The 24,433-nt window shown below is 40.1% G+C and overlaps 2 protein-coding genes across 9 annotated transcripts in view; one reads left to right on the forward strand and one right to left on the reverse strand.

The window, feature by feature from the left end:
• Positions 1–14,890, reverse strand: part of scn8ab (sodium channel, voltage gated, type VIII, alpha subunit b) — a 39,667-nt gene extending 24,777 nt beyond the window's left edge. For 3 of the 8 annotated variants that reach the window (XM_041033369.1, XM_041033374.1, XM_041033371.1), the window contains exons 1-5: positions 14,600–14,881; positions 4,548–4,666; positions 4,244–4,333; positions 4,025–4,153; positions 2,445–2,536 (exon numbers count right to left, since the gene is read on the reverse strand). In XM_041033369.1, coding sequence (XP_040889303.1) covers positions 2,445–2,536; positions 4,025–4,153; positions 4,244–4,333; positions 4,548–4,666; positions 14,600–14,881 — 712 coding nt within the window. Of the gene's footprint in view, positions 1–2,444; positions 2,537–2,817; positions 2,910–4,024; positions 4,154–4,243; positions 4,334–4,547; positions 4,667–14,599 lie in introns of all 8 variants that reach the window. The other 5 variants (XM_041033370.1, XM_041033375.1, XM_041033373.1 and 2 more) reach the window with 2 other exon arrangements.
• Positions 14,891–22,506: 7,616 nt separating this feature from the next.
• On the forward strand, positions 22,507–24,201 carry LOC121178656 (methyltransferase-like protein 7A). The gene is made up of 2 exons (XM_041032916.1): positions 22,507–23,066; positions 23,453–24,201. The coding sequence occupies exons 1-2, from the start codon at positions 22,572–22,574 to the stop codon at positions 23,684–23,686; spliced, it is 729 nt and encodes a 242-aa protein (XP_040888850.1). The 5' UTR covers positions 22,507–22,571; the 3' UTR covers positions 23,687–24,201.
• Positions 24,202–24,433: the final 232 nt, after the last annotated feature.

Below are 24,433 nucleotides of genomic sequence, written 5' to 3' on the forward strand. Positions count from 1 at the left end.
TAACGTTGGCTCCTTTTTTTCCAGCTTTGCCTGATGATTTTTTTTTTCACTCGGGTAAAGATATCTGAGGAGTTTAAATCATGTATAAATGCAATAAGTTTATCATATTATCATAAAAATGTAATAAGTTAATTGCTACAGCATTGTTTGATTGCTATATAAAACACTGCTGCAGAGTAGCAACATAACATAGCTTACAGCAGAGAGAAGAAAGCTGAGAATATAGTTTGGGTGTGAAAGATATTTAGTGGAGAAATTGGAATTCTCTGATATCCAAACATAAATAATGTAAGCACAGTGCAATAATGGCACAGGTATTCCCATAAGGTAATAAAAAAAATGTGGCGTGTGTGTGTTGGCTTGGGGGCTTAATATCTCCAGTCACTGACTGCAGGCACAACTTTGCAGCTGAGAGGCAGAAGAACATGTTGTCCTGCATCTCCACATCTCTCGGGAAGAGAAACCCTGTCTCCATTCCCGTTCGAATTTTCTTGCTGTTGACTTCCTTTGTTTCTTTTCATGCTCATTTATATAGGCTTTAGTTGCCCATGTCTGGGTAAAACATTGTGAATAGATTTGGTGCTAAAACTCACAACAAAATGTTATCCAGACTCAGCTCAGTGCAAATTCAGGCTTGTTATGATCTGAGCAGATCCTCAAATTTAAACCTTTGGTGGGATTGATGAATATAGTGCAGCTCTCTATCCATATGATGTTTTTTTTTTCTAGAAACGCTGAATAAACTCAAAGACATGACTACTTAGAATGTGATGATAAGACAGTGCATTCACGTTAAACCACAGCTATAGAGGTCACATTCAGGTTTTTTTTTTTTATAAAACATATAATATAACAACAAACACAGCAGCTATACGGGATGTTTCCATCAGAAAGACACAATTTCATTTGCAGATTTTACACTACTAGACCATTGTATAGAAATGTTCTTATTTCCGCTGAGAAAGAACAGACAGCCCTACAGCTGGATTTTGGATCCATCTGGAAAACAGAAATGTATCATGGGATTATGATTTGCCTTTACTTTTTGTGTTCATCCATGGGAACATCCCTGATTAACTGCAGTTATCAATTATTCTGCATCCAACAAATCAACTGAACACGGCAGCGCCACAAACAGCAAACAGCCAGAACAAGGCTCAGTCCAGGAAGCAGGAAGTGAAGAGGAGAAAGAGAGGACAGGTGAGGAAGAGTAGGTGGTCGAGAGGGGGGGCGGGGCAATGAGAGGTGGCATGCAGGTCATTTAAACGCCAAGGCTGAAGGAATTGTCTCTGTGTCAGCATCACTTGTCTGTAAACTGTGATGGTGACCTTGCTTTAACTGAAGAACCGTTCCCATCCCAGGAACCCATTTCTCCAAGTCTTTCGGTGCTGGGTGAGCCCTCAGGCTGGTTTAGCCCACAGCACAGCTGAGTGCTACATGCTGGAGGGTGAGTTTAGTACTGTACTGAATTTGTTGTGTGTGAAAGTGCAGCATGTGTGGATGTGTGTATATGTGCTAACATAGACTGATTTCATAGTGTCTGCATAGTTGTTTTACAACCATTTCAAGTGGCTCTAATGTATAAGCAAATATATAAACTTATGTTACTGTATGTTCCCCAGGAAAAAAAAAATCTTATTAAATTTTTAAAATATGTGCAGAATTGTGTTTATCTATGATATTCAACTAGTATTTATGTTTCTCTTACACTCCCAGGATGGACAAAGATCTTCAAAAAAAAAAAAAACAAAGAACAAAGAAATGAAAAAAATCTGAATCAAACAAATCTTAAAAGAACTGAAAGATTTTTCAAAACAAAATCCAAAAGAAAAGCCCCTTAAAGCCAAACTTGTAAAAGCATGTCTCAAAGCTTCATGCAGCGTCAATGTGTTGTCAAATTAGGCTTGGCAGTCTTAGAAAATGAAAAAGTCCTAAGAAATAAGAAGGCAGTGTCATAGACTCTGAGAATCTGGATCAGTGTATGAAATAAAACTGAACACAAACCAGATGTGCGCAGAGGTGACAGATTTAAACTTCATCATCATGTTTTTCCCTGATTTAACCACTCATGATAACATCCTGAAAGTCAACTAATAATATATAATATATATAATACCTTAACTCTTGCCCTGCATTATTATTATTATTATTGTTGTTGTTTTGGAAATTTATCTATATTTCACTTTGTTTAGAAATACACAGAGATAGTTGTTGTGTGTCCATATGGGACATGTGAGCCCACAAGACTGTCAGTAGACTGCTAAGCCTATCAAAAATGTATTGCTACCATTTTTGATTGTCATAAAAATAAAAGTTTAAAAAAAATGTAGAAATTCTAAAACATCCTCTTTTTAAAAAGAAATAGAAAAAAATCAAAGTACTAAAAATAAATACAGCTAATAGATAAGGTATGCTCAGCCTTAGTGTTTAAATGGGAGTCTCACCTGGAATGACAGAAATAGTTTTCAATGCTCGGAGAACCCTGAACGTTCTCAGCGCCGAGACATTCCCAAGGTCCACAAACTCTGTTATATATCTGTAACAAGGTAGGATGACACACAGAACAGAACCCCATGACACACAACACACACAATAACAACACACACACGCACGCACGCATGTACGCGCAAGAGCACAACACCAGCACCACCATCGAAGACCAGAAGGGGACACCACGGTGAGAGAAAGAACGCCTGTCCGACCAGTGGGAAGAGAACGAAGGAGGTAGAGGAGAGGAGAGGGACTGAAACAGAACCACACCTAACATCAACCCCGTGACTCGCCCTCCCGCAAACACAAACACCTGGACTGTCTTACCTGGGATAACTGAAATTGTTTTCAAAGCCCTCAGAACCCTGAACGTACGAAGTGCTGACACATTGCCTAGGTTTACAAACTCTGTTATATACCTGCAAGGTGGATCAGATACAGTTACTCAGCAGCCATCCCAAAACAGAGGAAAGAAACAACAGATAATTACATAATAATATTTTAATGAGAATTATCAAGGTGATATGATGGACTGATGTGAACTGAAGGTGCTGTGGGCAATGTTTTGTTTAAAATCTTTTTGCTACATTTAGTCTGCAAACAGCAGGAGGGGAATAAATCCATGTCCACAGAGATGATGACATGAAAGAAAAACAAAAGCCTGACATGTTCGGTGACTGTCAATACAAACCTACATATATAACTTTATCAGTAACTACTAGGTGGAGCTCACAAAATAGCCAAAGGTAAAAAGTATGAATTTTATAAAGATTGCCAAATAGTTGCCCTCGACTGTTGTGAGAGGCATGGGCAGAGAGCTGCCCCTTCAGTGTATATGTGCTGCTTCAAATGGCATGTACTGTATGTATTGACTAAATTTTGTTTTTCAGGCTGCTGGTGATGTTGTTCTTTCAGATTCTTTCTGATTTCTCCAAAGTTGCCCACAGCAGCTTTTAGATGGTGGAGTACAGTCTTTGTTTCAATGGTAAAAACCGCCCCAGCAGACTGCAAAAACAGCCGTTTGATAGTGAAAGATGAAATGGACAACAAGTTGTCTGATGGATGTGTGTCATGATACCCACGACATGATGGAATTATGGAAGTTAATCATTAAACTCTGACTATTAAAATGCCTAATGTCAGAAGTTCAGTTAACGTTTTGATATGTAACCTTTCTGTGCCAAAATCAAAACGACTCAGGCTGTGTCCGAAATCCTTCTGCCGCTGTTTTTGGGTTTCTGAATTTTACATATACATGTGTTATTAATCTGGTTATAGTTATACCTGTGTTTAAATACCCAGTGTGCCTGAGGTAAGGAAGTTCTGGCGCTATTTGGGATTTACCTGTTATTATTTTGTAACTAGTTCGACTTATAAATAAGTCTAAATTAAATGATAAATGCCATGATATTTTTATTTGTCCCCTGGAAATCTTTCCGGTTTCTTGCTTTGATTGAAGTGTGTTTTACATTTGATCATAGCTGTTCTGTGTAGTTTTTAAACATTTACGTATGGGATGCATTTAAATACTTACGCCATAGAGATGACCATGAAATCCAGCCAGTTCCATGGATCTCTGAGAAAGGTGAACCCATCTATACAGAATCCTCGGGCGACAATTTTTGTGAGTGACTCAAACGTATAGATACCTGTGAAGGTGTACCTTGGAAAAAAAAAGGAGAGAAGAGTGAAACAGTGACAGACACAAAAAAAAGGACATGAATGCTGAGGAGAAGTATGGATGTGTACTTACTCTACTTGTTTGGACCACTCTGGGGGGTCACTAAATGTCATGAATATACAGTTGGTCAAAATCGTACACATGATGATCATGCTGAATAGCGTGAGGAGACGAGTCAAGGAAAGTTTGAACAGTGCCACAAACATTAAAATATAATTTCAGTACAGCAACAACTGAAATAAAATCTTCCTTACTATTAGTTTCACTTTTCTTTTACTGACCATTTGTGATATAGGCAGAAGAAAAAAAAACATGTTTAAAATACTGCAGTATTATTCTCTGTAAAGCATAGAAAATGAATCATTTGAAAGGATATGAATGTATCAAAATCTTAATAGCTATTCGCCTAAGTAGATTAAAAGGGCTTAAGATGTACAAGGAAGGCGTGGCACTGAAGCGGAAGATTGTTTTCCCTTTGTTTAGGACTATAAATGTCTGTGGAGAGAGGAAGGGGGAGGGGGGAGATAAAGAGAGGGAGTGAGAGATAGCAAAACAGTTAGATAAATTGCATAATTAATTATCTGGCACATACTGTTCAGTAAATGGTCTGCAAACCTTGTGTTATCTTATTTAAACAAAAAGAAGAGATGGCTTTAGCTTGACTGTTGATTAGCTGATGTGAGTCCTGAGCTCTCCTCTGAGTCATGGGGAACTACTGCATTGGTTTTCCACAAGAACCACAAGGCTAAATCTCACTGTACAGGTGATGCTGAAATCCATGTGACTTGAGTCCTCAGGGTGCTGTCACTTTACCCATTTTGCAGTCTTTACCTTGCTAGCCATGAGACAACAGCAAGCAAAGTGCTTCATATTGTAATGGCCTAACACTATACAAAGCACACAGGGTGAAAACAGTATAGTAAAAAAGGTAAAGGTATACAAAAGGGCACATGGTCAGAGTCCGCAAGGACACGAGACTCTGTTTTACTCCACTGACATCACTCCTTCCGTGGACGGTCACCCGAGAACAGAAGAGTGGACTTAACACCTCTGCCCCGGTTGCATCAGACAGAGGCTCAGTCCTGGCGAGCTTTTCACCACAACGGCAGCTTTGTGAGCAGCAGACAGGCGCATGGGAAGCTCTCCCCCCTCCATGGCCAAATGACTCTCTTCTCCCTAAGTTTAAAGCTCTTACTGGAAGAGAACCGCAAATGCTGTCATCGATCAGGGGCAGATCTGCTGACTCTATGCTCTCAACAACCACTCCCCACCCATAAACAGCACTGGGCCAAGTGGGGCTGAGCACTGGGGTGAGGCAGCAGTGTGTGTTTGTTTGTGTAGTTTGTGGATGTTTGTGCCCAATTTTGGACAGAAACAATGTGGGGTCAGAGAAGCATGAGCATTATTTACAAATTAATGGGCTACTGGGATTTTTTACATTTACAACTATTGTTGCCACCAGTGTTTCCAGTATCTTTTTAAACCTATAGGCATTACAACTCAGAGCTGGTTCACAGATAATTTATAAATGTGTGGATAAGAATCTGTGAGTGAGTTATGAATGTGTACACGGCAGGGTGTTTTTCTGCCTTCACCGCATCCTCTTGTGTATTTATGACACAACTGACTGTCGATAGCTAGTGTTTACAGAAAACATATCATGTCCTGTACGTGACGAATACTGAAGAACAGTGTCAAAATCAGTTTGTAACTTTGAATTTAAGATCCAATCTTGCCTTCAGATCCTTTGCATTAAGTTTTAAGATTTAAAAGAGTTCTTGAAGATGGCTGAAATAAATGCAGCTGCCAGTTTCTGTGAACTGAAAAAAAAAATGTATATAGTGCTTGTCCAGTTTACATTCAGGTAATAATAATAATAATAATAATAATAATAATGATGATAATAATCATTGTATTCATAATAAAGAAAACTGGTCTTTAGTATGCATACAAGACCAGGAGCTAGAGGAATACACACACCACGAGTTTGTGGTTCACACCACGGGAAACACTAGAAAGAATCACAGAGGCGACCAGAAGTGTCCAGAGACGAGTGGTGTCCTGAAATCTAATTAAGGTAAAAATAGCGTCCACAATGTGAGGAAAGACAGACTGTATTCTCTCCATCAGAGGACTCCTCTCTCTCCCTCTCTTCCCCTCTCCTGTTCCTTGCTGCATATAGAGCATCTACTTAAAATATCCTCTCCCTCTTTTTCCCGTCGCATGGTGAAAAAGAATTAGCTATGGTTAATCAGCATCATAAAAACAGCACAACACAGGATCTGCAGTCATGTTTGGATCTTTCTCTCAGAGGTCAACTTAGGTGTTTTGCTGATAAAGCACATGAAGTATGCGAATGGAAGGAGAGACTGTAAAATGAGAAATATGTCGTTATCAGTTTAGAGAGGCTCGTATGTTCCATATATTAATCAATGTGAAGCATATTGCTATGGATAAATCCAATGAATTTTTAGAGGTTTTTGAAAACTTCAGAAATGCACGCACTATGTTATAGAGAGCACGTCTGCTTTGTCCTTATTGAGTCTGAGTTTCAATGTAGGTCATCCTCTACAGCATTTGGGAAATTCACAACTTTTCATACAGATTCACATTTCAACTACAAAGAGGCTCCAGTTAGTCAATGAACTGTGTCGATTTGGAGACAGAAAATCTGTTGACGCAAACTTGGCAACCTGGCACAGTTGCAACAAGGGATGCAAATGTCAGGCAATTTCCTTAATTGATTGTCTGCCACGCCGATCGATAATCGATCAATGATTTAAGCTTATAAAATACTAAATGCAGGATTTTTTCTGAATAAAAGCTTAATTGTCACAGCACACATTAAAGTACAAAGTAGATAAACACAAGTGAATTTGTGTTTGAATCATAAATTAAATTAAATGACTAAACAGAATCATCCTGTGTAACATAAAGGTTTTATTAGAGGATAAAGCAGGTAACGGTAAACGTGCAGGACATGGGGCAAAGACTAAACCACTCTTGTGTCAATTAAAAAAAAAAAAAAAAAAACCTTGCAGCCTACTAATGCCTACAGAAAGCAGTAAAATAAAACGGGCTGCTCCTAACTCCTGACAACAGACTGAACTCTCCCTTATTTCAGTTTGAGAATATGAGCAAAGCTGTGTGGTCAGAGATGAATCATATGAGCAGTCTGTTAACTGGAAGTCGTTTTTGTTAAAGTCTGTTTTTGAGGGCATACCACTGCACAGAAGAACGGCTGAAAAGGAAGAGGCTACAGTGAGCTGAATAACCAAAGAGCTGCAGGCAATCTTGCTTATTGCAATTTGGATGAAGTCAAAACTCCATCAATGTAAGCAGCACCTTTGCTGTTGTATTAAAAAAACACTCACTCTGTGCAAGAATCATGGGCTCTGATTATGGTCAGTCCCAGCACACATGGCGCACCTATCCCAACTGAACACTGACACCGAGCATCCAACCAACACTCTTAATAGTGATTCATTGATTTATTAATCACTTATTTTCCCAGTTTAATTAGTTTGCCAGACTCAACTCTGTAAAGTAGGTTGACAAACAGTGAATTTGAGAGACTGGATTCATTGTCTTTGAATTGAAAGTTTTGCTTTTCACAGCACATTTCAGTGGGATCGACATATCAACCATGTAGTGCACTATTAAGTCTGGGAAGCTCACAATGAGGTGGATAGACATACAGTCCCAAAGAGTGGCTATGACAGCGGGTAGGCGATGACAAAATATTCTATGTGTAACACAATGTATGTTAAAGTCCTACACGCAAAGTGCACTAAGGTACATATGTCACTATAACACTGATCTACCTACCTATTAACAAAGCTATACAACCATACTTACGTATACACTCAGGCTTAAATACACAACCCAGCAGAGTGAGCTTCACTGTAAGGGAGTCTTATTTACTGCAAAGCAGGAGAAATGTTCCACATTCTCCACAGAGCCTTAAAGAAAAAGGCACATATTCTAAAATCTGGAGGCAGAATGCAGCTGCAAGGACAGAGCGTGTGTGTGTGTGTGTGTGTGTGTGTGTGTGTGTGTGTGTGTGTGTGTGTGTGTGTGTGTGTGTGTGTGTGTGTGTGTGTGTGTGTGTGTGTGTGAGGAGGAGGAATAGTGGAGCAGGCATATGGAGAGGGGCTTGCAGGGGTATGGGACAGCAGCAAAGAAAGCTGAAGAGAGAGAGAGAAAGAGAGAGAGAAATGAGGGGGCGGAGGGGGAGTGATGCAGAACAGAAAGCCAGAGAGCTGCAGAGGGGAGAGAGCCAAACCTGAGATGGATGGGTAGACGGGGGGAGGAGGAGGACTGTGTAGGCTTGCAGCAGAGAGAGAAACTGAGAATGAGATGATGAGTGAGATCTAAGCGGGGAAACAATAGAGACTAAATCACAGGGAAGGGGTGTTATACTTCTCTTAATCATCCCAGGACACAGCCTGACACAGACCGGCCTATTACTTGATTTTGAGTTGATTAATTGATTAGTCAACATGTAAACTTCAACAAATTTGATAACTGATTCATCTATTAAGATATTTATCGAGACAAAAAGGCCAAACATTTGCAGTTTCTAGCTCCTTGTATGTAGATTTTCTTCTTCTCCACATTTTATATCATTCTACCTTTATATCATTATACCTCAGGGTTCTGAACTGTTGGTTGAACTCAACCAGACTAAACAATTAATCAGTTAATTGTAAAGATGATTAAAACAGTTCTTAACTTGGAGATTTAAGTGGCCTTCATGAATAGTCACATACTTCAAATAAAAATTTAAGCATTTGATTTTTAAAAAAATCTCTATTCAAAGGTCTCTTTGCAGAACTGGACAGTTCATGACGCACATACAGCTTTAGCTGGTTTTTAGTCCATTCTGTAATGACCACCTAAGTGCACTGTGATTCAATTTACAGAGAAGCAAAAATATTGTAAGTCGACTTCCACGCAGGTCACTGTGAAACTTTGATGCGTGGTGACAAAACAACACAAAACTCAGTGGGGGCTTTAATGTAATATCTATTAAGAATTATAGCGTGAAACATAACTCATGTACTTCTGTTTAAGCTCACTGTAGTGAGAACTTTGCCACCTAAATTACTGCAAACTAAATTTCCTGCAAATTATACAATAGTATCTGGAAAAAAAATGCGTCATCCCTTTTTTTTTTTTTTTTTTTTTACCTGTATGTTGTGCTGCAAAACCCCATTTACCCACCCTTACCCCACCCTCCTTCTGTATACCAACCTGGCTCGCAGTGAAAGCACACTCAACCTCCCCCCACCCCATCCCTTCCTCGCTCAGCCCAGTACCGGAGGATGCTGTGTCATCAGAGACTGAGGACTCAGACAGAGCACTAAAGCCTGGCCCTCGCTCTAATTTACTACACCCTGAAAAAAAGAATGCTGGAGAGGAGGCAGCGGAAGGGAGAGGGAAAAGCAGAGTAATGGACAGAGACACACACAGAGACAGAGATGGTGGGATAGGGACATAATGTAATGGTGTCTACATTGCTACATGCTGAGATTCAGATTCCACTGCTGCTTTAGCCGTAAGTTCCCCTTGCGCACTCACTAGTAGCTGCTGCCCTGCAGAATGCCTGAAAAGAAACGACTGGTTGACTGCACACTCCTGTTACGGGATGGTCACCAAAATGCCACAGTCAGAAAGAGAATGTAGCTTTTGCATCAACAAAAGCTGAACGTTGTCCATACTCTACACCAGCCTATTCAAGCTGAATCATCTTCTGAAGCTATATTTCCATGTTTGTCGAAGGCCACACACAAACTCAGACATGTGTATGGGCACAGCGCCAGCTAAAACACTAGTATGCCCTCCATCCATCCTGTCGTGCTCTTCCTGTATGACTACAGCAGCTTTAACATTGCCTAATCACATCAGACATTTGAAAAGCCCAGGCAGTCCTCTCCCCATCACAGGGGAAAACAAGAACTGCAACGCTGCATTTCTCTTCCTCACCACTGCCCCCTCTTCCTCTCTTTGATGCATGAGTGCTGTGATCAGGTTCCCTGCAGCTGACGTTAACACACACACACACACACACTCATTGACATACAGTGCAATGGTGAGCGATAGGATGACTGTCGGTCGAGTAGAGGAGACGAGCAGCCTGGAAAGGTGAGGACACAAACAGCAGAGGAGGAATGGACGCTAACCACGAATATACTTAGAGGTACCTCCTCAGGTGGGACAAAGGACAAAGATATTAGTGAATTAGGAAAATGATTGATATGAATGATAGCGAGATGGACAGGGAAGACGAGGTCTTAGCCTGTGACTCTTATTGAATTCATGGTGTACAACACATGGGTGTATTTGATGAAGTCAGCAGATCTTGACTAAGCAAAAGGAAGAGAAGTCAGAACCTGCACAAGCAGAAACATACAAGGTAAGCAGTAGCCTAACAGTTAGATAAGCTATCTAGCTGGCAGTCCCTTTCTGTCATTTTGAAATTCCCTTAAAAAGTACTGTTCAGCAAGGCACTACAGCCAAAACTACACCAGTGGCATCACAAAATAAAGGACTGTTTCTATGATTCTGCAGATTTGGTGTATGTGTATGCTGCAACAATCTTTCCAGCTCATGGATTTTATTTCTTAAAGATTAACATCATTTTAATAATAATTTGGTAAACTGTCAGATGCCAGTGAAGCACGTTTTTATATTGCTAATGGATCTAACCCTCAAACTCATTATATGTGAGTGTATCTGCAGCAATTATCAATTATAAAACAATTGTTCCATTGGCTTTTGTACTAGCTAATGGACTGTTCGCAAATCTATAACAGTGTGACCACTGGCGTACAGTTATGACTAATAATCATTCAGAAATAATATTGATTTTGTATAGGATGATAGGATGACTGTCGGTCGAGTAGAGGAGACGAGCAGCCTGGAAAGGTGAGGACACAAACAGCAGAGGAGGAATGGACGCTAACCACGAATATACTTAGAGGTACCTCCTCAGGTGGGACAAAGGACAAAGATATTAGTGAATTAGGAAAATGATTGATATGAATGATAGCGAGATGGACAGGGAAGACGAGGTCTTAGCCTGTGACTCTTATTGAATTCATGGTGTACAACACATGGGTGTATTTGATGAAGTCAGCAGATCTTGACTAAGCAAAAGGAAGAGAAGTCAGAACCTGCACAAGCAGAAACATACAAGGTAAGCAGTAGCCTAACAGTTAGATAAGCTATCTAGCTGGCAGTCCCTTTCTGTCATTTTGAAATTCCCTTAAAAAGTACTGTTCAGCAAGGCACTACAGCCAAAACTACACCAGTGGCATCACAAAATAAAGGACTGTTTCTATGATTCTGCAGATTTGGTGTATGTGTATGCTGCAACAATCTTTCCAGCTCATGGATTTTATTTCTTAAAGATTAACATCATTTTAATAATAATTTGGTAAACTGTCAGATGCCAGTGAAGCACGTTTTTATATTGCTAATGGATCTAACCCTCAAACTCATTATATGTGAGTGTATCTGCAGCAATTATCAATTATAAAACAATTGTTCCAATGGCTTTTGTACTAGCTAATGGACTGTTCGCAAATCTATAACAGTGTGACCACTGGCGTACAGTTATGACTAATAATCATTCAGAAATAATATTGATTTTGTAGATCAACTATCTCGCTTTGGAGTGCAACCGTGACATAATGATATTGTTGGTGTTATATTTCACAACTCTTGATAATCATAAGTTGAAAAAATATATGAATTGGGAATTAATCTGCCATCCATATTTTCAAGGTTCTAGACAGCTAGGGAATTCAAATGTGTGTATGTATATGACTGACTTTATTATTAAATTAATATTCCAAACAAATAACGTGTGTTTGTTTCATCATCTGAAGGCTATTTAATACAATTTTCTAAATGTGAATGAACCAGTACAACTGTTTTGGCAAACCGCAGACGAGTACCATTTTTGTTTAAAGGCTTTAAACATCTTTTAAATCATAATTCAACAGAGCATCGTAACTTCTTAGAGTAATTTTAGGTCCATGGAGATAATGTGCGCATAAAATTATTCATCGCAGTTTAAGAAAAGGAATAGCATCATTTACAGGACAATCATCAGTACAGTAAATGAGGAGAAGAGGCGCATTCAGAAAGTCTGAAGGCTGAACGTTTGTACAGTTTTCATGTCTTGTTTATGTTTTATTGCATTTTTACATAAACTATGAGAAACAGGGCTTTGAAGCTTTGAGCCAAAAGCAGAAGACTGTACCGTAGCATACTGTACTTAAGTGCTGGAAAACTTTGTGACTTTACCATTGTTTGCTGTGTTTACTCAGTCAGTGAGTCTAAGTTTCCAGTCTATTATGCTCTAATCCTGTTTTTCTTATACAAAATCTTTTGGCTTTTGCACAACATGTTTAAAAACCTCCAGAGTGATTAAGTATGAAATGTCTTGTAGGCACAGTCATTCTATGGTAATACTTTGGAAATGGAGTTTTGTTTGCACTATGTAAGCCCCTCAACAACTTTTTCAGTGATAAACCTACTCCACCAAATTGCCTTTAGAGACAGAGCCCCAGTTTTTTCCTTTTACTTCAAAACCTTAAGAGACCCTGACAGCACTGGTCCACAACACTATAACTCTTCATATATCACAATCAGGAGGCAATTCGAGTATCAGCTACACACCAACTATCCAAACACATTATTTCAAAGTCAATGAGCTTTGTTAGGTATTGCTTTCACAATGTGGCCTCTTTGTGAAAATAGTGCATGTACACATACCGTCACAGAGACATTTGCACAGCTATGACTGAGACAACACAAAGGCCTCCTGCTGCAGGTAAACGAGGCATGCGAGTGGAGGCCATGTTGAACAACTCTGCAGTCACCACAGTGAGATTCCACACAGGAAAGTAAAAAGAGTTAAAGAGGCATGCTCTGGCCAATAAGCAAAGTGGGAAAGGATAATAAGACAAGAATGCAACCCTTCCTGTGGCCACCACTGAACTAGGACTGTGGATCAATAGATCACAAAAGGCACATACACTTGATAGTTTCATCCGCCCTACAACGGAGTGCTCTCCGGCCGAGACGGCCAGTCCTGCTGACTGGGCTTCTTGCCGCTGTGCAGGCCACAGATTCTCTTGCATTATCACTGCCACCACACAGGAGACTGGCTACTCCACACCTCTAAACGGCTGAAGGTACTACAGCATGCTCCTGGCCCTTTCTCTCCACTTCCTGTCCTCTCCTGCCATCTTCTGCCATCACTTCTCATTCCTCCTTTGGTAGTGCAGAGCTACAGTAACAGTAGAGCCAAGCTAGAGTTTAAGTGGTGTAGCAGCGATGCCTAAAATGCCTTTAAGTCTTGTCTCTAATTAATAAACACACAGATCTTGTGTCATCTGCAACTATATCATGTAATTTAAGAAGCCGATTTTCCTTGGATGCAAAAATGTTTTGAGACTATGTGGCACATCTGAGGTGACACACAACATTATGATCTTAAATAACAGTAAAATTGAAGTTACACAATACTAAAATATGGTCTAAGCCTATCAAAAATAGTGGAGAGAAGAATACTTTCTGATTCCCACGTTGTTAGATATAAGCCATGCACACATACAGTGAAATTACAGCTAAATTATTACTCTACTGCACAGATGAAAATGCTGTCAACTCCAAATTTGTTGGACAGAGAACTTGCAATCTGAAAGTGTGTTTTGTCACAAAAACAATTCAATTAACAAAAGCACCGATGGCATATAAACATAAAGGTAGATTTGTCATCCCCTCCAGCAGTTTCATCATTTTTACCACGCATTAACGCAGGTGATTAATCAAAACTGCAGAAACCTATATGAGGCTAACCCCTGTTCAAGAACTGCGTTCCACAGCAACCCTGCAGTGTTGACGGAGCAGAGCAGCCAGCCTCAGTTGTGCTTTGATTTTACAGGTGTACTAAAAAAAAAAAATAAGAAAAACCTCACAGGCCTCGGATCTCCCTGTGCACCCAAATAATACAGTGACTGTTTCAGCGGCTAAAAAATACTGAAAAGCTCTTAAATGCTTCAAGGTCATCTTTGCAATTATGCTACCCCTATTTCTGTAGTGAATGCAGTAATTTCCATTTTGAATGAATTGATATGAGACCTGAATCTGTTATGAGGGTGAATTACATGTCATATTTATACTATATGTATTGTGTGGTTAGTTTACAGTGCAGGCAGTTTCACATGAGAAAGAGGCAAAGACTTCGAAGGTTCAGCACAACAGCTGAATCGTACATCTGTAAAGATTTAAAGGAATGTCTAACTATTTATAAACCTCTCACTGACATTTAGCAAATGCTTCTTCATTTGAGTGTGTATCTGATAAGTCGAAGAAAACTGAGTGGTGCATTTGGCCTGTGGGACAACTCACTTTCTTATTCAAATAGAATGGGTCCAAATCCTCCAGCGGTGTGGCCGCCATTCCATCAGGAATATCGCCGTAGATGAACGGCAGGCTCTTCCCAGCCTCCAGGTCACTGTTGGGCTTGGGCTCATTGTCATCAGATGTGTCACGGTGACTACTGTCCGATCGGGGCTTGGGTGGCTTCTTGTTCTTTTCTTCTTTGATGCGCTGCTCGATGTTAGCAAGCGACTCTGGGGTGAATTTCTTGAAGCTGTCAGGTCCTGGGGGTGCAAGAAGGGGTGCGGCCATGTTTTCATCCTGCAGCTATTTCCTCTTTATTTGTTTTCCATCCCAGACATCCAGCTCTGAAAGGAAGAGAGGAACACAGAGTGAGACAGTGAGGAGGAGTGAAACTAAGGTACGCAGCAAAGAGAAAGCAATTTATAAGACAAAATGAAAAAAGAGGTACAAAAAAATGATTCTTTAAATAATGTCATCTAGTTTCTTCATTGTTGTTGTTTTATCCAGAGTCACGCTGACTGGACAACAAAGGGTTAAATGGTTAACATATTTATATTTCAGACCACTTTGTTTGCATCTCTTTTCAGCTTCGGCGTTGCTCAAAGCCTCGCAGATGGAATTTACTAGTTCTGCCAGAGAAAGCAAACAAAGCAAAATAAAGCTGAAAAAGTGCAAACACTTGGAACATGGGCCAGTAGGCACTATTTCTGCTCTCTCCATCAACCTTAATGACCAGAGTACTGATTCTGTATCCACAAAAGCTAAACTTCGGTACCAAGCACACAGACAGCATTGAATTCCTTTGCTGCTGTCACCTCTGTGACCCCCAACAGCAAAGAGAAAGTGTCAGGTTTTCTCTTCTTGCATTCATGCCTGTAAATGACAGGCTCTGTAACCCAACAGCCACTCATCTGTCACAGTCCTCTTCACAAATATCTTAGTTGACATTTTTAAATATTTCTTTTGTGTTTATGTTTTAACCACAGGAAAGAGCAGCATTTAGAATCATGAATTTTCATTTAAGATCCATTTTGTTGATATTAACAATGAATAAAATGACACTTTATAATGTGAATGTGTTAGTAGAGCCGCTGATCTCAGTGACAATGCACATGCATCCATGGAGCTGCAAAAGTCTGACGCGGCTTTCAGCTCACTGTTTTGGTTTGGAGGTCTCAGTAGCTGAGAATTCAAACAACTCCCATTCACAGCAGGTGTAAAACCAGAGGCAAGTGGTTCCCAGTGCGCAGGCTAACACTAGCATATTTTATGCTATGCTGCAAAATGACAAGGAGCCAGTCAATCTTAAACCAGTCTGAAGAGACCCAGATATTAATGCTTGATGTGAAAGTAAACTTAGAGAGGAGTCTAATGCTACACATTCACTATCATTAAATCGATATTGTATATCAAGGGTCACTGCCGTAAATTTGTTTTGGAGTTTACTTCTGCCATCTACTTATCACATCCCTTATCGCATAAATTATCATATAAATGAAAGATTAAGCAGATATATTAATGTGACTGAGATCTGTAGTAAAACGGGGTGGGTGGGGCTTACTGCAGGAAACCAGAACAAATGTTGACAGATCTCAAAGAACAATATGCTGAGCTGACATTTAAATACACTGACTGTGATTATAAACATTTGTTGTTTTGATGTTTTCTCTGACAACCCAGTCCATCTGTTCCTTACAGTGCTTTTGCATGACAAAAGTTAAAAAAAATATATAATAAAATATACAAATGTCATTTTAAATGTATTAAATATCAATTTAGAAATAACTAAACATAAACTAAACTACTGAAGTGTGCCACAAGATAGTTCCACAAATAATTGGAAATGATTTAACTGCTGTGGCTCTGACTCATTGTTTAAACAGTAAGGTTGTGATAACATCATCAACTGCATCTCCTACAACAGATGAATTTCACTCCCCAGCTGGCTGATGGCCACACTGTTTGATACACCCTCTTTGACAGTCCCCTCACAGCTCAGGCCATCAAAAAATTAGTCACTTTGAGCAACACTGAAGGAAACAATGGCAAGGGTACAGACCTGGAAATGAGTGAGAGAGAAGTCAGAAGAAATCCACAGGCAGAGAGAGATCCAACAACCCAGTATCTTCGCGAAAAAGCACAGCCAAACAGAAGAGGGATGAATTCCGACTCAAGTAACCCAACCTCGGCACAACCTCCAAGTCTCCTTCCACCAATGCCACACCAATTGATCTACCGTCAAGGTGATTCAAACCAGGATGCAACACCATGGCCAGCAGCGCATGTACAGTTTACACATAATGCTTGGGACAATCCGAAAAGAAAGAAAGAAAGAAAGAAAGAGGGATAGAAACAGGCAGCAAAACTGAAAGTCGACCGGCTGAAATTTTGCAGATATTCCTTTATGCTTTCTTTGTCCCACTAACTTCCTAGGTCACGTGACAAACGCTGCATCAAACGTAACTATCTGACTTACACACTTGGATTGAAAAGACCGCTGAGATCACTCATACAATTAGGGTACACCGAATCCTATTAACGCGTGTAATCAGCACCCACAGCGCGCAAGCCAAAAACCCCGCTCTCGGTTCAGTTAAATCCGAGCCAAGTGAGTCCAATATAAGATATTGGAAATGGATGGATGATACGGAAAAACTAACAACTCCGGTAGCCTCAACTGCCTTGCAGCGAAAAAAAAAAGGTAGTCGCTGTCCGGTTGAGCAGCGTTTAGAAAACTGCTCTGACGCTGCGTCCTCTGTGCGCAGGAGAGACATCCAAAAAATACAAAAAATTTAAAAAACAAGTCCGTCCCGTCACCTGGAAAAATCCTTCATTTCTGCTCTGTGCGCTCTGATGATGACCTGACATCTGATGGAGCAAACCGGACACCGCGGAGACACGGGGCGAGCAAGCGAGGGGGGTGGGGGTGTGTGTGTGGGGGGGGGGGGGGGGGTCACATGGGCCGGCAAAGAACTTCCACATCCTTCATTTCCTGCAGTGATATTTTAATGCTGCCCGTCACTAAATATAAGATGTCAGCTCGGACCAAATCCACAAACCACTGGGAATGAGGTGAACGCGCCTACAGGCCCGAGTCCAGCGTTACTGAGAGAATAATAACTTGGCTGCCAGTTTTTAAAGGAGGCCTCACGTAACCTCTCATTTCCTATAGGAGTGGATGGCACTTTCTCCATCATCTGAGCTGAGTCAGTTTCAGGTAAAGTTATGACGACCTGACTGGAAATTATTATAAGTTATGATCATTTTGCCCCCAGAGAGGACAGACGAAGAGTAAGGTTTTCAGACAAAAAAAAAAAAAAAAATAGAGGCTGGGACATAAAGCCACTGTAGAGAAGAACACCTACTCCTTTTTCTGAGGGAGAACTTTCGTCCTGTGTGGGATGAAGACCACAAGCTCCTCTTTACATTACAGCCTATGTTGCATCATGCAAATGCCCTTCGTTGGCTGAGAGTTACTGGTAGCCTTGGTAAAGTGCACTGTTTTAGGCCTAGGCGCGCCGTTGTCCTATAGGGCCAAAGCCTAAAATACTGCAGTGTGGTTTATTGCCGCTATAGGCTCTAACTAACTAACTCATAGTAGGTCAGCTGAATACACGAGCCACGTCCTGACAACTCATCCCTTCCCGCAACTCCAAGCCACCTATAGCACAACATGGTTTCACACCACCAAAAACAAGTAAAATTATTACAGCAAAAATTAAATAATAATAATAATAATAAAGACAGAGAGGGGGAGAGAAACTATAAGGCTATACCACACCCGCATAGATAAGGTCTAGTCGGCCAGAGAGCCAGAGACTGCATAGGATGCAGGTTTACCATGAAGGGAAATGTTTTTAATGAGGGGGGACACTGCGTGAAAAGAGCAGAAAGGGGTGCCGCGGCCCCTTTGAGGACTGCCAAAGTAAAGACGCACCTACCTCCTCACGCAATACAGTCTCCAAAGAGATTGCAAGAGGGGGGAGGCGGCACAGAGGTGGGATGTGGGGATGTATGTGTGTGTGTGTGGGGCGGGGGGTAAAACTATGATAGTTATAAAATAATGGTGGCGAGAAAAGTGCTACGTAAAATGGTTTTGCAGGCGCCGCATTGTCCGTGTTACTTGGAGCATACGTGGTAGTTACAGTCGCCACTCACAGAAGTTTGACATGATCTCACTTCTGTAGCTCATATGCGTATGTTTCTACATTCTGACACACTGAGATGTCATTCCATCCAGAGGCAGGCCAACACCCCAAAATAACCCGCTGTCTCCCCCTCTCCTACCACGTCGCATCGCCGGTCCATGTTTTTCCCTGAGAAAATCACATCTTCCCTACTTCTCACTGATGCCTCTCATACATATTTGTGCCCATGTACTGGCAAAGAGCCCTCCACACAGACGCTAGGAAAAGATGCTGAGGAGAGAGAGGGACCGCTCTGCGGCACTGGGATGCAGTCAGTCGACAAAGTAGCACTGCGATCCATCCCGCGACAGAAAATATCAGGCAAAGCAGAAAACAGATCGTCTACTTACTTTTTCTCGCATTAACAGAAATCCAGGCAGCTGTCACTGAACTGCAGATGTAGAAAAGCGTCGGGAGTAACTGCGGCTGTCGCCATATTGTTGCTGCTATCTTCCTTCCCAGTGCGTGCGGCTACCCTGCATAATTGATGACTCTCAGCAAATTGTTAGGGAGTGTCGGTAAATGCCTTTAGTTTCAATAACGGACAAGAGACCGCAGCATCGTAAGCAGAAAAAAAAAAACCCACTGCTCACTGTTCATGTAATAACATTAATTGATATTCTGGTTGGAAAACATATTTGTTTTTTTTTTATCAGGAATTGTTATGAAAATACTCGAAGTGCTTAATTCCATATTATTTTTTTTAGAATTAGACCTGGAAGTTACAAAACACATTTAGGACAACTCTGAGGTTATAGGGTGTCTATGTAACCTTTAAAAGACTACCTAAATTCAAATGGCTTTGTTTTAACACAGATTTTTTTTTCTGTTTAAATATAGACCTTTTCCACAGCTAACATTTTGGCTTGTCACAGCTGGAAAAGCACAGGTGCTGTTCTATTCAAGTGTCCCCAGAAAGCCATGACAATACCAGGGAACCCGAAACCAAAGCAGCTACTTGAAATATTCACACCTGCCAAAATGTCTTCCATGGAAAAAAAGTGTATTTTACTGTAAGTGAGAACCATGTTGCATAGACGTTTTAAAGTCTTCTGCTTGGTATAACTCTATCAGAAACCTTGCCACTAGAACCACACAGTATAAAGTCCTGCTGACAACAGACTAAATCCTATCAAGTTCCACACACTGGTATTTCCTTCAAGCATAAGATGTCTAATGTAAACACAACATGATACATATGGAGGTTGTAACCCCAGTCTCCTGTCTCTTTGCCCCAACCTACTTGAATCAGTGGCTTACAATCACATATTACTATACATATGATACAGGTAAAATGCATGGGTATATTTGCCCCATTTAACCCACAAAAGTGGTTATTCAGTGATTCACACTGGTGCTATATGGAGCCAATGCTATTCTATAAACTACTTGAATTTCTTATTAGTTTCTGATTCTAACTTAAGAACTATTAATGGTCCACAGTGACACTAACAGAGCCCCTGAGTCTGTTTTGGTTGTAATAATTCTCAGTTCAAAGCCAATGGAAAATCTAGTTTCACAGGTCAGTGCTGAGAAAGTATAAGCAATATCTGACACTGGAACAAGTTAAAATTCCTGTCCTAAAAAGACAAATAATGAGGAAGTGTATATGGGTCTTTCAGGAGACTGGGTCTGCAAATTTTCACACTGTTTTTTTTATTGCACCATAAATGTTCCATAATGTCTATAGCAGGAGAAGGCTGTTTGATTGTTTATGCTGATTTGAGAGTACCAAAATGAGCACACCACTGCTTACATTCAGTTGCTGAAATAAATCACTTTTCAGTATTATGACCCTTAGTGTACAGCCATCCCAGTTCAAAATATAGGATTGGAAGATTTTATAAAGAAAGTGTTTTGAATATGACCCAACAATGTCTCTATCTAGTGGAGATTTGAAGAACTGCACTTTAATGTCTACAGGAAGTCAAATGCTTGGTATGCATTTTTATTCATTAAGATACTTTTCAGTTCAGCATTTCAGTGCATTTCAATATAGTGAGTATGGGAAAACATAGCCAGACTCATAGTCAAACTATAGTTGTAGACCATACAGGAGGAGTTGGGGAGAGGGGCTCACGGATGTTTAGACGAAAGTATTCTGTAAAAATATGTTTTACCTTTACAAGACAAAAGGGTTCCATAACGTGGACTAACTTAAATTTGAAAAAAGCATCTGAAATAAACTTTCCCACCCTTAGTCAAGAGCAATGCACAGCCACTATGCAGAACTCCATAGAACTGCCATAGAAATAATGCAGAACTGGTCCCAAACAGAGCCATTTTAAGGTATAACTACCTCTGCTTAATGGAAAGCTTCAACATCCACAATTTCATGACAATTGAGAAAACATTATTTGCTGATGAGGACTGCATGATACTGTTGAAAGCTTCAGAACAAGAGAGCAAGTGGACCCTGAGCTGAGATTGAATTCATTAAATGACAATTAGATTTAAATGTCAACTTTAAACTTTAATTTAAAAGGTGTGCTCAGTCTGGTCTCAAGCAAGTTAACAAAAACATATTCACAGCTGGACTGTATGTAGATTCACTGACCTAAAACTGGAAGGACGATCTATACAAAGAGCTACACGATCTATACTGTTTACCAAATAACAACATGAATGCACTTAGTACGTTTCAAACTGACTGAATGACTAAATGTAACCTCTGATGGTTTGTCTGTAATGTCTGATTTTTTTTTTTTTTTTTTTCTGTTTTCAGCATAACAAAACTCACCAATTGGCACATGAGTCTCTGGCAGTTTAACAAACTTAGTGACTAACATTAGCTAGTCAAGAGTCTTGTATGGACTTTGACTCTCAATATTTACTGAGAAGTTGATGGAGACCAAAAGGCTAAGGCTAAAAAGAGAAATGATATTGAAAAGAGCTCTTGTTATTTTCTGCTAGCTAGCCTGTTAGCTGCAATAACTTTACAGGTCAGGTTGTAGATTTGTTAGCTTGTTAAGAAGTTCTGCCCCAAAGTGGCGATACTAATACTTATAATAATACTGCAACTTTAGTGTTTAAATTGAGAACTTGAACATTCTACTTTTTAATTTAAAATTCAATGCACTGGATTAAATTTGTTTAACGCTGGATTAAGTTATTTTAACACAATAAACTTAAGATAGCTTAAAGCGATAGTAATCAATATTTATGATTTATCAAATGACAGTGTAAAACCATGTGACAGTGTAAAAGGGGGTCTATCAAAGTGATGAATACACAGACAATAATCACCTGAATCCGCAGCTCTGCTTGGCGTCAAAGAACTTTAAAGTGTGTTTAGCCGTCAGGCCGCAAATGTCCTGTTTTTAACTCATCGCTTCTATAGCATCGTTTTCAGCCGCAGAAAGCAGATGTTTTCAGGGAAAGGGCTGTAAAAAGCCATTGTATCAAGGCAACAGACTGTCCGTAAAGTTTGGGCAACTAAAGTAATGATGTTAGGGAATTAACCTTAACACTGAGCTAGCTAACCCTATGGCAATACCCCACTTCCTGTTATGTTAGCCTTGAAAGGTGATGCCGTGTCATCTGTTTCCCAAAAACGCCTGTGGTCCGCTTCAGTTCAGTTAAAATATTTTTCAATGGTGACACTATTTCAACACTACTGGCATATATACAAAACAAAGTAGCAACAAAAAGTACTAACCTATTTGACAACCAGTACGTTTATAGCTATCACCTTTTATTTTGAAAATCTGCACCGGACTTGCAGTGTTCGCTCCTCTCTCGTTGAGGCTCACTGTTCCTGCCGGACAGCACGAAGGTCAGGTTCCGCAAAAATGACAGTGCTAATGAAATTTTGTGTTTTGGTTGTCAATGTGTTATGCTTGCCCCTTCATCTGATGCATGCGGTCGGTCTGTATAAGATATACAAACGTATCTTTCCATGTTGTCTTTACCGGATTTCTGTATCGTACAACAAGAAAATGCACGGCAACAAGAAGGAGCTGTTTCGCAGTCTCCCAGAGTTCATCAAGCCTGGCGGACAGCTCACAATTTTGGAGATTGGCTGCGGCACCGGCACAAATTTTCAGTTTTATCCGCCCGGTAGCAAGGTGATCTGCACTGATCCGAACCCTCATTTTCAGAAATATCTGAATAAAAGTATGGTCGAGAATGACCACCTTGTGTATGAGAGATTTGTGGTGGCATCGGGGGAGGACATGGGGTCAGTTGAGGACGAATCGGTAGACGTGGTTGTCTGCACCCTGGTGCTCTGCTCTGTCAACAACATACCGCAAACTCTGCGAGAAGCCCACCGTATACTGCGGACAGTGAGTAGTCTGACTACTGACAAGATCATATGACATTTATTCCAGATAAAAAGGCTGATTGGCAACCACAGCCTACATATTAATGACAGTAGCTATAGCTCTAATCATAGCTTTACAGCAGTGCCACTCCTGGGTTATTCATTCACCATTTGGAAATTAATTAATAAATAATTAACTTAACCAACAAAAAGCAAAGAAGTTTTATTTGCTGATTATATAAGGAATACTTACCAAAAATGTTACAGACATCCTAATGTAAACTTAAAAAAACAAACAACAGTAAATAGATATATCAATAGCAGATATTTTAAACTCTCATCAGATTTTCATTCAGCATACACGCAACTTCAAATTCACAGTATACACTTAACCTTTTTGCTTTGCAGGGTGGAGCATTCTTTTTCATAGAGCATGTTGCTGCAGACGCCTCAACCTGGGCATACTTCTTCCAACACATTATTCAGCCTGGATGGTACTACTTCGGTGATGGTTGCGAGGTCACCCGGGAAACATGGAAAGATCTGGAGGCGGCTGGATTCTCTGAACTCAATCTGAGGCACATCGAAGCTCCATTCTTCTTTGCAATCAAACCGCACATCGTAGGCTATGCTATAAAATAGATTTTGGCTGATTAGTGTCGTAGAATGTCTCCTGCACAACCAGTTTATGAAGATGCCAAGCACTAAATGCCTCTCCTATGCCACATGATTGATCGCCAGTGATAAAGATAACACAAGTTCCTTTGATACTAATTTTATTTTTGTACTGAAAAAAAAAAAGATTTTCAGTGTTTATGTTTTGTAAAGACAGATGATTTTAACACATTGAATAAGCACCTTACATAGATAGCACACAATACAATTTTTGTATGCAGTTCAAGTAAAACATATATCTTGATATTTGTTTTATCTTCTGTCCTCCAATCATCTCCAAGTTGCTTGCTGGTAAATCAGTCTGATACTGCCTTAGGGAATTGCTCTCTGTCAGTGTTTATCTGTGTGCTACTAATGGATTTACTTACAAACTGCCTTCAGTGATGTGACAATTGTTGCCAGTGAAATATAGATAGGTTTTGTGATTAAGGTGATTGTGTTGTGTCAAAATGTTAGTGATTAAAGAGTTTAATCCGCTTGCATTATCTGCTCCTTCTCGTTACTATTATTATTATTGTTATTGTTATTATGACGAAACAAGCAGTGAGATGATAGAGTCAAAAATTAGGGAGACTTTGAGACTTGTTCTCACATTTCCCCCACATGCAGACTACAGCCTATTTGCGCCACCGTGTGGTGAAAGCGCAACACATACATTGTTGCTCAGGTATTACAGAGTAATCTGTTGATCTGCTAAAGTCGCCTGTCTCAAAA

This window comes from Toxotes jaculatrix, chromosome 3, assembly GCF_017976425.1.
Source record: "Toxotes jaculatrix isolate fToxJac2 chromosome 3, fToxJac2.pri, whole genome shotgun sequence".
Classification (NCBI taxonomy): Eukaryota; Metazoa; Chordata; class Actinopteri; family Toxotidae; genus Toxotes; species Toxotes jaculatrix.

Bases quoted from the DNA above. Each gene is read 5' to 3' on its own strand.
- LOC121178656 (XM_041032916.1), top strand. From the start codon at position 22,572: ATGACAGTGCTAATGAAATTTTGTGTTTTGGTTGTCAATGTGTTATGC. The intron at 23,067-23,452 runs GTGAGTAGTCTG...TTTGCTTTGCAG, and splicing joins CCCACCGTATACTGCGGACA to GGTGGAGCATTCTTTTTCAT.